The 16,895-nt window shown below is 40.7% G+C and overlaps 1 protein-coding gene across 1 annotated transcript in view; it reads left to right on the forward strand.

Moving 5' to 3' along the window:
• The window catches only part of LOC110193638 (uncharacterized), a 75,395-nt gene that overhangs the window by 18,642 nt on the left and 39,858 nt on the right, over positions 1–16,895 (forward strand). Inside the window, exon 3 of the mRNA XM_078149168.1 lies at positions 1,431–1,514. Within this exon, the coding sequence (XP_078005294.1) occupies positions 1,431–1,514 (84 nt within the window). The remainder of the gene's footprint in view (positions 1–1,430; positions 1,515–16,895) is intronic.

Raw genomic sequence — 16,895 nt, forward strand, 5'->3', positions numbered from 1 at the left:
GTCTTCCCCCCTTTCAGATATCTTGGGCATCAATCCCTTTGTGTATTATCAGAATTGGCGCCTTCAGCACAAGTATCCTTTATGTATCCTTGTTTTTCCCACCTTTTTCTTTAATGCCATTTTGTACTCTGTTGTTTAGTACCTTGGAGATTATGGTGTTAAGGAGAGGATTCTACTCCTATTGGTGGAGAAAAGACTTTTTTACAAAACAAAGAACATCTGGTTTTTTTTTTTTGGTCTCTTGGTGTCTTCCAGTTTCATCACTGAATGCTCTACAGATGTTTTGGCTTAATCGGGCCCCTTGCCAAAATTTTATATAACCCTATTTTTCTTTCACTGCTTTTCCATTTTGTGAGATAATAGAGATGCTGCTGCTTGTATTTCCTATTATCCTTCCCCATAAGATTTTACAAATAAGTTTATATTTTAAACTGATGTTGCTTTGGACTGCTATATCTCTTCCCCTTAGCAAGAAGATCTAACATTGGCTAACTGAGGAGGTTTCTAGACTCTTTTGTTCTCCTGATTCAGTCAACCAGCATTTATTAAGTGCTTATTGTGTGCCAGGGGCTCAAATAGTGTTACAAAAAAATGAAGCAATCATACTATGAAGTCAATAAATCAATAAGCATTAATTTTTTTAATTTAAAAACTTTTTGGTTTTAATTAGCCAAAATCTGCCTTCTTCCCCTCCCAGCCTATACCTCTGCCCCCCAACTGAGAACAGGAGAAAAACAAAGCCTGTTATACGTTATTGTTGTTGTTCAGTCGTTTAGTTCTGTTTGACTCTTTATTACCCCATGTACCATAGCATGCCAGGCCCTTTCATCTTCCATTATTTCTTGAAGTCTGTCCAAATTCATGTTTGTTGTTTCTGTGATACTATGTATCTGTCCCCGTTTCCTTTTGCCTTCAGTTTTTCTCCCCAAATCAGGATCTTTTCCAAAGTTTCATCTTCTAATTATGTGGTCAAATTATTTAAGCTCAGTTTCGGTATTTGACCTTCCATTGAATAGCCTGAATTATTTTTTTAAGTATTGACTGATTTGAACTCCTTGCTGTCCAAGGGACTGTCAAAAATCTTCTGCAGCACCACAGTTCTAAAGCATTGATTGTTCAGTGCTTAGCTTGTCTTATATTCCAACTCCCACAGCCATACAGTGCTACTGGAAAAATCAAAGATCTACATGGATCTTTGTCAGTAAGGTGATGTCTCTGCTTTTTAGTATGCTGTCCAGATTTGCCCTAGCTTTCCTTCCAAGGAGAAAATGTCTTTTAATGTCATGGCTGCAGTCACCATCTACAGTGATCTTTAAGCTCAAAAATATAAAATCTGACATTGCTTGCATGTCTTCTCCTTCAGTTTGCCAGGAAGTGATCTTAGTTTTCTGTTGTTTTTTTTTTCTGTTGTTTTTGTTTGTTTGTTATAGACAATCAAAATAAATTCTTCATTGGCTATATCCAGAAAGAATTTGTCTCATTCTACATTGAGCCCTTCACCTCTCCATCAGGAGGTAAGTAGCATGTTTTATCATTAGGCCTCTTTAATTGTGTTTGGCCATTATACTGATAAGAGTTCAGTACAATAATATTCCATCACATTCATGCATCATAACTTGTTCACCCATTCTCCTGTTTATGGACACTCCCTCAAATTTCCATTCTCTGTCACCTTAAAAAGAGCTATAAATATTTTTTTACATCCTTAGAGTTTGTTTTGGTTAGGACCAATCTTTTCCCTAATCTACCCTCCCTCTGATTCCTTCTTCCCATTCATTCACCTCTTTCCCTCCTTTTTCCCTGTTGAGTGAAATGTGTATCTTTATCCATCTGTGAGTTTATATGTATTCTTCCCTTTTTTCAGATCAGATAAGAATGTGGTTCAACTGTCAGCCACTCCTTCCCATTCCTTCTTCTTTGTTTGTATAAGATTCTACCTTGATTATGTGAGATGATTTTCTCCAACCTTCTTTTCCCCTCCTCTTTGCCCCCCCCATGTATTCATCTACTCATCTCTTTACATTCTTTTCTTAACATCATCAAGACATAACAGAATCATTTGCAGGCCTTCTCTAATTGGACTCCCTTTATGAACCCTGATGATCATAAGGATCAGAGGGGACACATGTATCATTTCCCCTTATTTGAATGTAAGCAATTAATCCTCATTTAGTCCTCTATCATTATTCATTCATGTTTACCTCTCCCATTTCTTTTCATTCCTATGTTTGAACTTCAAAGTTTTTCCGTAGCTCTGGTCTTTTCACTGAGAACACATAGAAGTTGTCTGTTTCATAAAAGATTAATTTTTTCCCTTTAGCATTATTCTCAGTTTTTCTGGGAAAGTTATGCTTGGTTATAAGCCCATCTCCTTTGCATTCTGGAATATTGTATTCCAAGTTCTCCATTCCTTTATCGTGATGGCTGCTAAATCATGTGTGATTCTGACTGGTTCTTCGATACTAAATTCTTTCTTTCTGGATGATTACAGCATTTTTTTTTCTGTGACCTGGAATCTCTGGATTTGAGCTAAGTTATTCCTGGGAGTTCTCATTTTGGGGTTTCTTTCAGGAGGTAATGGTAAATTTTTTTCTATTTCCACTTTGCTGTCTGGTTCTAAGAAATCTGAGCGATTTTATTTTAAGATTTCTTGAAATAGGATGTCTAGCTATTTTAGGTAATGGTGTTCGGATAGTCCAGTGATTCTTACATTTCTTCTAATTGATCAGTTTTCTAGAGCAGCTGTTTTTTGTTATGAGAGACCTTACATTTTCTTCTATTTTTTTCCAATCTTGTGACATTGTTAAATATTTCTTGTTGTTTCGTGGAGTCATTGGCTTCTCTTTGGTTCAGCAAATGTGCAGGAGTTTGTTGCTTGGGCAAGGTTTTGTATTTCTTCTGCCAAACTGTTATTTAACATACCATCAATGTGAATGGCTATGTTTATATAAATGGAAGCACACTTGCCAGCAGTAGTGGGGAGGAGAGAGATGTATGATCCTTCCATGATTTAGTTATCCCTAGTACCCCGAGAGAGTTGAAAAGTAACCACATTGTGATGGTTCTTCTCTGGGACACTCAGGCCTGCCAGCATAAGGGCAGGTAGGGAGGGGTTCATCCCAGGGGCCACCCCATACAGGGGTTACACACTGTGATTCATCAGGGTCTTACCATCCTGTTTGGAGGGGGCCATCTCCAGCTATCCTGATCTACATCTGGTCACTGGGTCCATATGGCTCTGGAGGAGAAAGTGAGGCTGGTGACTTTGCATAGCCCTCCCTCACTTAAATTCAATCCACTTGCAAGTCAAGGCATCACCTTCCTGATGTCATTGTCTTCTTCAAGAATGAAAGACAGGGGCAGCTAGGTGGTGCAATGGATAGAACTCTGGCCTTGGAGTCAGGAGAACCTGAGTTCAAATCTGGCCTTAGACACTTAACACTTACTAGCTGTGTGACCCTGGGCAAGTCACTTAACCCCTATTGCCTCACCAAAAAGCAAAAAAAAGAAAAAAAAGAATGAAGGACAAACAACAACAATTTTCTCCAGTTCTTTCTTTTATAACTGTTATATCTTTTCTAATTTTTTTTCTTAAGTATTCTCATTCCATTAACAAAAACATTTTTAACTCTTTTTTTTTTTAATTCTTGCTTTATCTCCTCCAGGAATTCTAACAGATTTTTTTTTTCTTAATCAAGGCTTTGCTTGTAGATGTTTTGGAATCATTCACCTCTTCTGTGTTTGTGTATTAAGCTTCCCTCACACCATAGAAACTCTTTACAGTGGGATTCTTTTTTGTTTGCTCATTTTTCCAGCCTATTTCTTGACTTCAGACTGTGTTAGGGTTGGTCTCTGCCACCCCTCTGGTAGGAAGGTCTGGGCTGGTGCTGTTGCTGCTTTCTTGGGGCATTTAATGCTCTTCCAGGGTCTCAGGGACAGGCTGGGGACTTTCAGTGCTCCCAAAATGATCTGATCCAAACCAAAATGTGATTGCCACTCTGCCTCCTCCCACACACATGCCTTCCCCTACCCCATGTCTGAGCTCTGCAAATTCCTGACCTGGGTTTAGGTCTAAGCAAGAATAAATGCTGCTAGATTCAGCCCCTGTCAGCCAGCTAGAAAACCCTGTTGGATCAGAGTGGCAAAATTGTAGGCTTCTCCTGGTCTGGAATTCTGGCCTTGGTTATTCCTTTGCAGGCTGGGCTAGATGTTAGAAGGAAGACCCTGGTCTGAGTCATACCACTGCTGCAGACTTCTAAACTTCCCTTATCTATACACAGCCCAGAGCCTCCCTACCAGGGAAGGACACTTGGTTAAGCAGAGCCCCTTTTTCAGTAGCCCTGTGTCTATGACTCAGAACTGGGTCATGGACATTAAAGCTTCCAGTTCGTACCTGTCCCCATCAATGTACCCCAGTATGGGTCTGGGGGTGCACCCTCTGGTCCTGGGCTCTCTGCATGCCCTTGTGCATACCTCTCCCTGAGTGCTGGAGTGTCCTTCACATGGCCAGACCTGGTTCTCTGTGTCCTTGGACCTCTCTGTCTCCCTGTTCTGAGCTGGGCTGGACAAATGACTCACTCTGACTTTTTCCTGGATTTTCCCTTCTGGATTCAGTCTGGTGCATTTTCTAGACATGTCTGGAGGAGTTTTTGGAGGGAAGCTCACTAGTCTGCTTCCAGCCACACCCCCATCTTCAACAGCATCAATTAAGCAGTCACCATGTGCCCAGAACTGTGCTAAATTCTGGGGATAATACAAAGAAAGGCAAAACAATTTTGTCTTCAAGAACCTTACATTCTAATGAGGCAGATAACATATAAATAACTAGGTGCCTGCAAGATATATGCAGAGTAACTGGAAAGTAATCTCAGAGAGGAAGACTAGCAGTTGAGAGGATTGGGAAAAGCCTCCTATAGGAGAGGAACTTGAGCTGAGTTTTGGAGGAAAACAAGAACACTGAGATTTAGAAGTGAGGAGGAAGAACGTTCCAGGCATGGACAGCCAGTGTAAAGAACCAAACTGGGAAACAGAGTGTTGTGCATGAGGAGCAGCAAATAGGCCTGCATGGCCAAACAGAAGACTGTATTTGATGCTGAAGAGCATCACAAAGGCTCACTGAACAGTGGGATGATATGATCCGATGTTACCATTTAGAAGAATCACCTTCACAGGAAGAGAGGATGGATTGAAGACGGAAGAGATATGAGGGAAGGAGACCAAATTAGAAGCTGCTTCAATAGTCCAGGCAAAAGGTGATGAAGGCCTGAATTAGGGTAATGGCTATGGGATTGGAGAGAAGGGACACAGAGCAATGATTCTGTGAAAGTAGAAACTCACAAGATTTGAATATCCGGGGTGAGTATGAATAATAAGTCCAGGATACCACAGAGATTATGAGCCTAGTGATAGGCTGGGCTGGAGGGCAGTGCAATTCCTTGGACTTTTGGTCTTTGTCTTTTCCTGTCAGCGTTCAAAGTGAAGTGGGAGTGGCGTTGTCAGTGACTTGACCCAGTTACATATATAAGTAATGTGCAGAATAAATACAGGATAGTTGGGAGAGGGAGCACTAGCATTTGGGAAGATCAGGAAGGACTTTGTACAGAAGGTAATACTTAAGCTGGATCTTTTTTTTTTTTAAGCAGGATCTTGAAGAAGGAGAAAGATTCTGTAAGTACAGTAGGGAGTTTTTAACTTCCTAAGAGTTGCGTGTTTCAGACATGGGAATGCCCAGTGCAAAGGCAAACAAAGATGGGAGATGGAATGATGTGTGAGGAAGAAAGAGAAGGTCCGCTTGGCTAGATCATAAAGTGTGGGAAGGGAAGTAATATATATTGAGCCTAGAAAGATATGTTGGGGCCATATTTGTGAAGGACTTCAACAGGTAAATAGAGGAATCTATATTTTGTGCTCAGGACAATAAGGAGACATGGCAGGGGGTGGGGCGGGGTTGAGCAAGAGAAATGACAAGGTCAGAGCTAAACTTAAGAAAAATTACTTTGATAGCTGGGGTCAAGTCAGTGGGCATTTATTAACTACCCACTATGTTTCAGGCATAAAGAAAGGTAAAGACAACCCCTGCTTTCTGGGCAGAGGAAGGATTGAAGAGAGGAGAGATTGAGGGGAGGGGGAGACCAATTAGGAGGCCATTTTAGGAGGTAACAGGGTAGGCAAGAGGTAGTGAGGATCTGAACTAAGATACTGGCTGGGTCAATAAAGAGAAGTGGTTGTGATGAGATGTTGTGGAGGTAGGAACAAGATTTGGCAACTGATTGGCTATAAGGAGTGAGGAATGAGATTATGAATCTGGTACATTGGAAGAATTGTGGTGCTTTTACAAAAATAAGGAAGTTTGGAAGAGGGGTAGGTTTTAGGGGAAAGATAATGAGTTCTCTTTTGGACATGCCAAGTTCAGATGTCTCTGGGATATCCAATTTGAAACATTCAATAGGCAGTGGGTGATGTGAAACTGAAGTATAGGAGTAACTAGGACTAGATACCTCCTTTGCAATAGGTGCTGGCACTTAAGTGGTAATTGTCTTCCAGCCTGGTCTTTTCACACATCTCATAGAGCACACCACAATACAAGATGGCCAGTGAAATGATGTTTCCTGACTTGTGGCCTTTAGACACCTGATGAAGGAGAGAACCTGGGAGCCATCCTTCCATTTAGTGCCACTTCTTTTTGTCTTGTGGGTTCGCTGATATTAAGACCAATATTGACTTGATTTGGTAATTGTACTTGTAGGAGTAGTAGAAAACTGGCCTTGGTTTCAGGAAGACCTGGGATCGTACTATTCTGATACATAGGGGGTAGTCTGACAGTCATTTAACCTCTTAGGGCCATAAGCAACTCTCAGAGCAAGTGCAGTTGTGTAAAAGAAATCATAGGAATGGATACACACACATATACACACATACATACACATACATATACATATATATTGGATATATATGTACATATAGTCATCCTCCTCCTATCTCTTTTATCAGTTATTTGTGCATACATTCCCCACCCTCACCCCCCTCCCTCATTAGGTTATAAATCCCTTAAGGGTAGGATCTTTATACCCCTATTACCCAGTATAATGCCTGGCACTTAAAAAATGTTTCTCTAATTAAATGAAATAATGTAAGTTAGATTCAGATTCAACGATCTTACAGTTTAATGGAACAGGTCAAAAGAGCAAAGCCAGAAAAGGCAAATATAAATTCGTATCGTGTGGGATGCTATCTGTAATTACAGAAGAGGATGCTGGGGAAACTGGATCTGGAAGGCTTAGGCACAAGGTAGGCTTCAAGGAACTGATGAATTCACCACCAGGTGGTGCAGTGGATAGGGCCTGGGCCTGGAGTCAGGAAGACCAGAGTTCAAATCTGGCCTCAGATACTTACTAAATGTGTGACCCTGGGCATGTCACTTAACCCTGTTTGCCTCAGTTTCCCCATCTGTAGAATGAGCTGGAGAAGGAAATGGCAAACCACTCCAGTATTTTTGCCCAGAAAACCCCCAGTGGGGTCACAAAGAGTTAGACATGACTGAACAACAATAATCTGCAGGAGGGGAGGCACAGGAATTGCTAGAGGAAGAGAAAGGAAGATGCTAGAGTAGCCCCTCTGCTAGATTACAGAAGGAAGCCGCTGGACAGGAGTGAGAAGTGCAGAGGGCACTTGGGTGTCATTGGATAGAGCAGTTGCGTGGGAATGGGAAGAGACATTCCAATGGCTGTATTGTGTCATGAAGGCAGGGCAGAGTTTAACATTGTCCAAATAGCCTTGGATCTTGCCCTTACCCTTACCCCTTGCTTCTACCCCCAACTCTCTCTGTCTCTGTCTCTAATACCCATCCCCTTCCCTGTCTTGTGGACTGAAATCCTCCCTCCTCCACCCCCCTCCCCCAGCTCCTTCTGTTTTCAGTGATTTGTTAAGACTAGGAACTATTCCTGGTGTCTAATTTCAAGCCAGCTCTTGGACCTCTGGGGGTAGGGGTGGAGAAATCTGGTTTTTCCACTGGGTCTCGAGACCTCTGCTTACCCTCCTGACTGGTGTAATTCTTTCAGTCTACTGTCAGGAATTCAGGCTAGCAGCTTCTTATCCCTGGCTCCTCCAAGGAAGGGAGGGGAACAGAGAGAGAAAGAAGGGGTTTGGTGCTGGAGCCACTCAGGAAAGGAGGCAGTTCTGGAACGCAGTCAGACTCTGAGTAAGTGAATCTGCCAGCTGGCTTCTCCAGGCTCACCCCTAGCCGCCTGTCCCCAATTTCCTGACGAATTTATAGGAACTCCCATTGCGTAGGATTTCAAGCTGGTTGGGACTGTCGAGATCATTGAATTTGAACCCCTTGTTTTATTTTATGTTAGCCTATTTTAATGTCTTTTGTTTTTCTATCACCCCCCCCCAATATATCCCTTCTCACCTCACTTCCCCAGGGAATCTTTTCTTGTAACAAGAATTAAAAAAAAATTCAGTGAAACCAATGCACACCTCCTTTTCATCTGGTGACATGTGCAATAGTCAACAGCTATAGTGTCCTACCTCACTGATGAAACAAGGGAGCTGTAGTTTCTCCTCTGTACTCTGGGGCTAAGCTTGAGTGTTGTAATTGCCCAGGGCTCAGTTTCATTTCATTCTTTCCCTTTACATTGTAATAGTCATTGTGCAAACTGTTTTCCTGGACACCTCCCCCCCATTTCATAGATGAGGAAACTGAGACCTACAGAGGTAATGTGACTTTCCCCAGGTCACAGAAATAATAATAGACTTAGAATTGAAACCCAGATCCTCTTGATTTCAATTACATTGCATTTTCCACTGCACTTTATCTCTTTTTTAGATGAGAAAGGGACTTCAAAACACTGACCTTAGGAAATTGTAATATGATTATCCCCATTTTATAGATGAGACGAGCAAGGTTAAAGATTTGTGCAAAGTTAAATGACCAGTAAATGGTAGAAAGAAGACCAGAACCCAATTCTTCTGTTCCCTTGGACATAGTCATTTTAATTTTTTTTCTTTTTTCTATATTTAGTTTTTCCCCAGTTACATATTAAAACAATTTTAAAACTTTTTTGTAGTTTTGAGTTCCAAGTTCTATCCCTCTTCCCCTCTCTTCCTTCCCCTCTCCCTGAGATGGTAAGCGATCTGATATAGTTTATACTTGTCAAATAATGTAAACCATTTGATACAAGGACACTCTTAGAGTCTCTCTGAAGAACTTCGGAATCAATTGTGAGACACAGGAGACACTGGCACAACAAGACTGCCTAACATGGCATGCCTGTATCAAAGAAAGTGCTGTGCTCTATGAGCAAAGCAGAATTGTAGTAGCTCAAAAGAAACACGAGATGAACAAATTTAGAGACAGCTCCACTCCAAATATTCATATGCATTATTTGTGCCTGACTTGTGGTACAGCCGTCCAAGTTCATATTGGTCTGATCAGCCACAGTCAGACACCCTGTACCTTGATCACAACATAGTGATGTCATTTTGGTCCTCTTTGATTAGGACATAGTAATTTTTTTTTAAAAAGTGTCATAGGAAGAGTGATAGATTGGGAATGAGAAGACCTGAGTCCCGTTGCTGCCACTTTGGGGCAAGTCAGAGGCCTCTGTTTCTTCATCTGTCCAGTGAAGGGCTGCCCTGGATTAGAGGACCCCTGAGGTCCATTCAAGCTATAAATCTATGACATTATGACCTTAAATCTATACTGAGCCTCCACTGTTTTTCAGGGCATTATGTAAGGTTGCTGTAGGGAAATAAATAGATAAATTGAACATGGTTCCTATTCTTCAGGAGGTTTTTGTTTACTCATAAAAAAAAAAAACACACACACAAACCCAAATTCCTATAATAGCAATCTTTGATAAGAGCTCAAGATGTTAAATACTAAACCAGCACCTTGTGAGTTTTGGAAAGAAAGACCTCATTGTAATGAGGGAGAAGGTAAAGTGAGCTTAAGCTGGGCCTTCAGGGAGCAGTTAGATTCAGGTAAAAGCAAGAGTCAGGAAGACCTAGGTTCAAATTCCTCCTCAGGTACTTGCTAGCAGTATGTAAGTGCTATGTAAATGCTAGGTGTGACCCTGGACAAGTCACCTAACACCTGTGTCCCAGTTTTCTTAGCTGTCTTATAGGGGGTCAGAGGTGGTGTGGACTCAGTAGTTTCTAAGGTTCCTTCAATCTAAAGTTATTTCAATCTATGAGCTAACAAGATGAAATTTAAACACAATAAATGTAACAGATATAAAGAGGCACTTGAAGGTGGTGGTCCTTTGTCCTTTGTTCTCCAACAGGACCTTGATATCAGGGAGGTGATGCTGTGACTTGCAAGTAATGGGATTTAAATGAGGGAGGGCTGAGCAAAGTCATCAGCCTCACTTTCTCCTCCACAGCCATCTGAGTCCAGTGACCAGATAGGGATTTAGCACAGCTGCAGACGGCCCAGGATGCAGTTGGGGGATCTTGGCCTTTTCAAGCTAAGGTCTTTAACAGGTCTCAGTCTGACTGAGGTAATGCCCATTAAGTGATTAAGGCTAGGTTAGAAATGAAGCAGAGAATGGCCTCTTTACCACGTTCTCCACATCCCGCTCCCACCAAAAATGCAGTGAATAGGGAAGGAAGGGAAGGAACAAGGACAAAGATTGTCGCATTTGATAACATGCTAGACCTGGATTCAAGAAGACTTGAGTTCAAATCCAGCCTTAGCCACATATTAGCTGTGTAACCCTGGGAAGTCATTTAAACACTGCCTGCCTCAGTTTCCTCATTTGTAAAAATCAGTTCTGTTTGTGTTTTAATCCTCATAAGTTTGGAGTCAACTGAGGTAATAGGTTAAACATCAAAACAATAGAAATGGAGTTGCGGGAAGATGGTGGAGACCAAATTTGGCTTAAGAATTAATGAAGTGGGGGCAGCTCGGTGGTGCAGTGGATAGAGCACCAGCCCTGGAATAGGGAGGACCTTAGTGCAAATTCGGCCTCAGACACATAATATTTCCTAGCTGCGTGACTCTGGGCAAGTCACTTAACCCCAATTGCCTCACCCAAAAAAAAAGAAAAAGGAACATTTTGTAATTTCATACATATGAGTCTTTTGTGAACTTTGAGAGGTTGATCTCCAAATATTTTATGTATTTCATAGTTATTTGGAATGGAATTTCCTTTTCTATTATTGCTTCTTGTGTTTTGTTACTATTATATAGAAATGTTCTTGGGGCAGCTACCGGCCCTGGAATCAGGAGGACCTGAGTTCAAATTCGGCCTCAGACACATAATACTTCCTAGCTGCGTGACTCTGGGCAAGTCACTTAACCCCAATTGCCTCACTAAAAAAGGAAAAGAAAAAGAAAAGAAAAGGAATGTTCTTGATTTTTGAGAAGTTTGTAACCTGCAACTTTTCTGAAGCTATTGTCTCAGTTAGCATCTTTGCTGATTCCCTGGGGTTTTCCAAGTAAATATCACATCATTAGCAAACAGGGATAGTTTCATCTCCTCTTTACCTATCTTTATAACTTTAAAATCTTTCTCTTGCTATAAATGCTATTGCTAACATTTCCAGGACTATATCAAATAATAATGGGGAGAGTGGGCATCCTGACTTTACTCCCGTATTTATTGGAAGAGGTTCTGTATCCCTGTTGCATGTGATGCTTTCTTTTGATTTTAGATAGATACTTTTTGCGATATTAAAAAAAGTCCCTCTAACTCTATAATTTGTAGATTTTTAGCGTAAAAGAGTATTATATTTTCTCAAAGGCTTTTTCCATATCTATTTAAATGATCATATGGTTTTTGATGTTTTTAATATGATAAATTACGTTGATTATTTTACTAATGTTGAACCATCCCTATATCCCTGAATGACTTCTTGGATTGTAATCTGTTTGATAGGATTTTGTTTAAAATTTTTGACTCAGTGTTCATTAATGATATTGGCCTTTAGTTTTCTTTCTGTGTTTTATCTTTCCCTGGTTAAGTATTAGGACTGTATTTGTCTCATAAAACAGTTCTGGTAGGGTTCTTTCTTTTTCAGTTTTTCAGAATATTTTGTGACGTATGGGCACTGTTTTTTAAAAGTTTGATAGAATTTTCCTGTGAGTCCATCAGGGCCAGGAGTGTTTTTCTTTGTTATTTCTTTTACAGATCCTTTTAAATCTATTTCCTTTTCTGAGATTGGGTCATTTAAGATCTCTAGGTGGTCTTCTGATAGTTTGGCTCTTTTATACTTTTGAAGATTTTCCTCTATTTCTTTTGTGTTCTCAGGTTTGTTAGCATATGATTATGCATAATATGTTCCTATTATTCTATTTTTTCTTCTGATTTTGCTGTGATTTCACCTTGCTCATTTGCAATTTTACTGATTTTGATTTTCTGCTTTCTTTTTAATCAGACTAAGTTAAGGTTTATCAATTCTATTAGTCTTTTTTAATATTTCTATGTTTTTTTGTTTTCAATTTATCTATTTCCCCTCTGATTTTTAATATCTCTTTTGTGCTTATTTTAGGTTTATTTGTTGATTTTCTAATTTTTAAGTGCATATACTGTTCATTAAAACTCTCTTTTTATATTTTGTTGACACGTGATTGTAAAGATATGATTTTCCCCCTGGGACTACTTAAGCCATATGCCAGAAATTTTGGCATGTTGTTTCATCATTATCATTTTCTTTTATATAGTTATTAATTGCTTCTATGATTGTTCTTTGACCCACTCATTAATTTAAGATTTCATTGTTAAGACTCCATTTGCATCTATATCTTTTGTTTGTGATTCCTGAACCAATGACTATTTTTATTGCATGTCTATAAAGGATGTGTTAACTACTTCTGCCTTTTAAAATTTGTTTGCAATATCTCTGTGTTGCATGGTCAATTTTTGTAAAAGTACTATGTGATAGAGAGAAATATGTTCTTTTGCTGTCCCATTTGAGAGATGACATAAAACTTTTAACTCTAGTTTCTCCAGAAATTTATTTATTTCCTTTGTTTATCTTTCTGTTAGATTTATCCAAAACTGATGGAGGGATATTAAAGCCTCCTGTCATCAGTGTTATGATCTATGTCTTTTTGTAGCTCGTCACCCTTCTAGTCCCCAAATATATATATGTGTGTGTATGTATGTATATGTATATATGTGTATATTACTCACTTTAAAGTTGAATCTGCATTATTAATGTTTTCTCCATCATTTTCTTAAGTCTAGAGTCAATAATCAACATAATAATAAATCAAGCCCTGATGTGTATCCTTGCACCTACCAAGGTGTAAAGGCTTACCCAGAAAATTAAATAGTTGGCTTTCCATTAAGAGCAGACTCCCACACATCCCTGATTATATGGCTCCTAAAAATTGAACCTTAGGCTGCCTATCCTGGGCAGTTACACCCTTGCTTTTCCCATCTATAAAATAAGTAGAGTAATTCCTAAGGCCTTCCTTCCCGAGTGAGCACATGAGGAGGGAAAGGGCTCTTGTGGCCTTTTGGAAGGCAGGGTCAAGTGAATCTAGCCCATAGCCATGGGTCAATCCATAGATACCACATATTCCCAATATAACATGGGTCATCCAGTCCCAAATCCATCTTAATCTGGAACCTCTGGAGACAGGGTTCTTAACCTTTTTTTGTGACATGGACCCCTTTAGCCACGGACCAGTGGATCTATGGAGGCCTCCTGAGAATATTGTTTTTAAATGCATAAAATAAAATACATAGGATTATAATGGAAACCTATGTTGAAATAGTTATCAAAAATAAAAAAAAATTACCCAAACTCCCTGAAATCTCTCTATGGAAAGGCTCCATGGATCCCAAGTTAAGAACTGATCCAGATGAATCCTAGGTTTACCCACCTTCTCCTCTTCTGCCTTTGGAGGGGGAAGTCAGTGGTGTCTCTGGTGTCTGGGAAAGCAATGATCAAGAGCCCCTCAGTGTTGATGGTGCTGAGTCAGCTGGGAAGGAGATCGGAGGTGAAGCTGGCCAGGCCCTTGCACCAGATGGTAAGTGTGCTTGCCCGTCCAAGCTCGTGGTAGCACAGAATCACTTCTCTGTTCTTCCCCCTCAGCTCATAGTCCCCTCTTCTAGATACTGCACAGGAATTGGATTAGCCCCAAAAGAAAGCTATAAACCCCTCCTAGCCTCTCATGTCTCCATGAGACTATAGAGAGTCATTTAATCCAACTCCCCTCTTCAAGAAACTGAGGCCTGAGTGGGTGGGTGCTTTACTCAAGCCTATATAGATGGTGTGGTACAGGGGGAATGGCACTGGAGAAAGGTCATCCATAGTGCCAGGCTTGAGACTTCTGCCCTGATATTTGACTATATAACCTTGGATGAGTCACCCAAACTCCCATTGATGAGGTCTAGAGGTTGAGGGGTGCTGGGACCCCAAAATCACAACACGCAGTTCCTGCCTAATTCAACCCAAGCCTTCTTTCAGCCAGAGACAAGGTTTATTAAAAATCAGCCATATTAGCCAGACTCTTAAGGAATCTGAGCATCTGTGAGCTATTAGCTAGATTATAAGAATCTGAGCATCTTAATGGAGACAAGATGGACCTTATATACAGAAAGACTATGGGAGGGATCTAGGAGTGGCCAAGTAGTATATGAGCTAATAGTATTCCAGGGACCTGGACTATATGACCAAGGGAGAATGGAGCCTAGATAGTATTAAGGGTTGGAAGTGGCCTGGGGCCATAGGGAGGTAAGACAATAATGGAGGGCTAGACTAGGTCAAGGGTAATACCTATCACCCCCCCCAACCCCCCCCCAAAACCAAACCCCCACAACAACAAAACCACCGCTTTAAAGGCAATAACTTTAAAACAGGACATGTCACAGATTGATTCATCACTAACAAAACATGAATGGAGCCCTTGTTCTTTTCTGCTTAAATTGTGTCCCTGTATAGCCTCAGTTAAAATTCTCAGCGACACTGTTTTCAGAAAGTAATTTACTTGGGACAGATGCCTGTGCCGGCACCAGAGATGTGTGATGTGACTGTGGATTTGGTTGTTGTTTTATTTCGCAATATTTACAGTTTTACATTATGCAGTTCTTATATTTGGAAGCTCTGTCCCTTTCAAATAAACATGATTTATATTGTTCTTAAGAGACTATGTAACTGGCCCATAAAAGCTTTTTTGAAAAATCTTATAATTTTAAGTAGCAGCACCAAAAGGAAAACTCCAGGTTCTCTGACTCTATTCCAGGGCTCTTTCAGCTAGAATTCCTTTGCCCTCCAGGGCAGGATACTAACTCCACCTCAGCTAACCTGTGTTCCTAGCTAACTTAAAAAAAAATTAAGTCTGGGCAGCTAGGTGGTGCAGTGGATAGAGCATCAGCCCTGGAGTCAGGAGGACCTGAGTTCAAATGTGGTCTCAGACACATAACACTTACTAGCTGTGTGACCCTGGGCAAATAACTTAACCCCATTGCCTAGCCCCCCAAAAAATAAAAAAAAATAAATTTTCATTATAAATAATCATCAACAAACACAAATATTCCAATATACAAAGAACAAAAAAGATCGATATGTAGTATAAGTGTATATTAAAATTAACACAGTAGTAATAAAACTGCTGTTTGTGTCTCCTGACTTTTTTGTTTTCTTCTGTGTATAATTTTTACATTTTCTTAGCTAACTTTTCTAGATAGAAATCTGCTCCTTTTTAAGCACCAAAACTGTTTTTTGTTCATAAATTTTAACCAGCTTGAACAGAAATTTTTACACATTACTTGGCCTTAAATAGTCTGTACTGAACTTAAATTATTTTTTCTTGATAAAGAGGCAATCAGTAATATTTATGAACATCCTCTCCTCAGGCAGTAAGCATTTGTTAACCACCTATTATGTTCCAGGTGAAGAGGTCAAGGGGTTTTGGGGTGCTGGGACCCCAAGATCACGGTACTGATGAGGGCGGGGCCCAAGCCAAGATCTTCACCCTTTGCCTCAAAGGGAATCTGACTCACAGGCCCCAGACCCTCATCTCCCTTTGAAAGCCTTAGATTTACTTTTTAGTCTTTATTCAGATGCGCCCTAAAAGCCTTAGGCTCGCTCTTGTCTATAGGCCCCAGAAAGGCCTTCCTTTGTCTCCTTTTGAAAGTCCTAGCCCCACTTTGATTTTGTGCAGATGCCTTTCAAACTTCTGCCTTCCTGTTCTTCCATTATCTATTCCCATTGTCTATTCAATCTCGCCGACCTCCCCAATTAGAATTGTTACCTAGACCCTTTACCCAACCCCCTTCTCTGGCCACCCAAAGTTACTTTAGTATTTAAGATCCACCTTGGCCCTCATTCAGAGGCTGAGAATCTCACGCTCAAAAGTCTGAGAACCTCTCCTGCCCGCTCGTCTTTACGGGCGTCACCCGGCCTATATGTTTTACCACCAATAAACTTTTCCTCTGGCTGAAGAAGATTTGAGTTGAATTCTTTAAGGCAGGGCCCGGTACCGCGATCTTGGGGTCCCAGGCACCCCAAACCCCTAGACCTCTTCAGTACCGGGCCCTGCTGAATGAATTCAACTCAAATCTTCTTCAGCCAGAGGAAAAGTTTATTAGTGATAAATCACAGAGGCCAGGTGACGCCCATAAGGACGGGCAGGCATGAGAAAGGCTCAGCTTTTGGGGCACGAGAGATTCTCAGCCGGGTGACGCCCGTAAAGACGAGTGGGCAGGAGAGGTTCTCAGCCTTTTGAGCGTGAGATTCTCAGCCTCTGAATGAGGGCCAAGGTGGATCTTAAATACTGAAGTAACTTTAGGTGGCCAGAGAAGGGGGTTGGGAAAAGGGTCTAGGTAAGAATTCTAACTGAGGAGGTCAGAGAGATTGAATAGACAATGGGAATAGATAATGGAGGGAACAGGAAAGCAGAAGTTTGAAAGGCATCTGCACAAAATCAAGGTGGGGCT

The sequence above is a fragment of the Phascolarctos cinereus genome, unplaced genomic scaffold (genome assembly GCF_003287225.1).
Source record: "Phascolarctos cinereus isolate Bilbo 61053 unplaced genomic scaffold, phaCin_HiC Scaffold_2;HRSCAF=192, whole genome shotgun sequence".
Classification (NCBI taxonomy): domain Eukaryota; kingdom Metazoa; phylum Chordata; class Mammalia; order Diprotodontia; family Phascolarctidae; genus Phascolarctos; species Phascolarctos cinereus.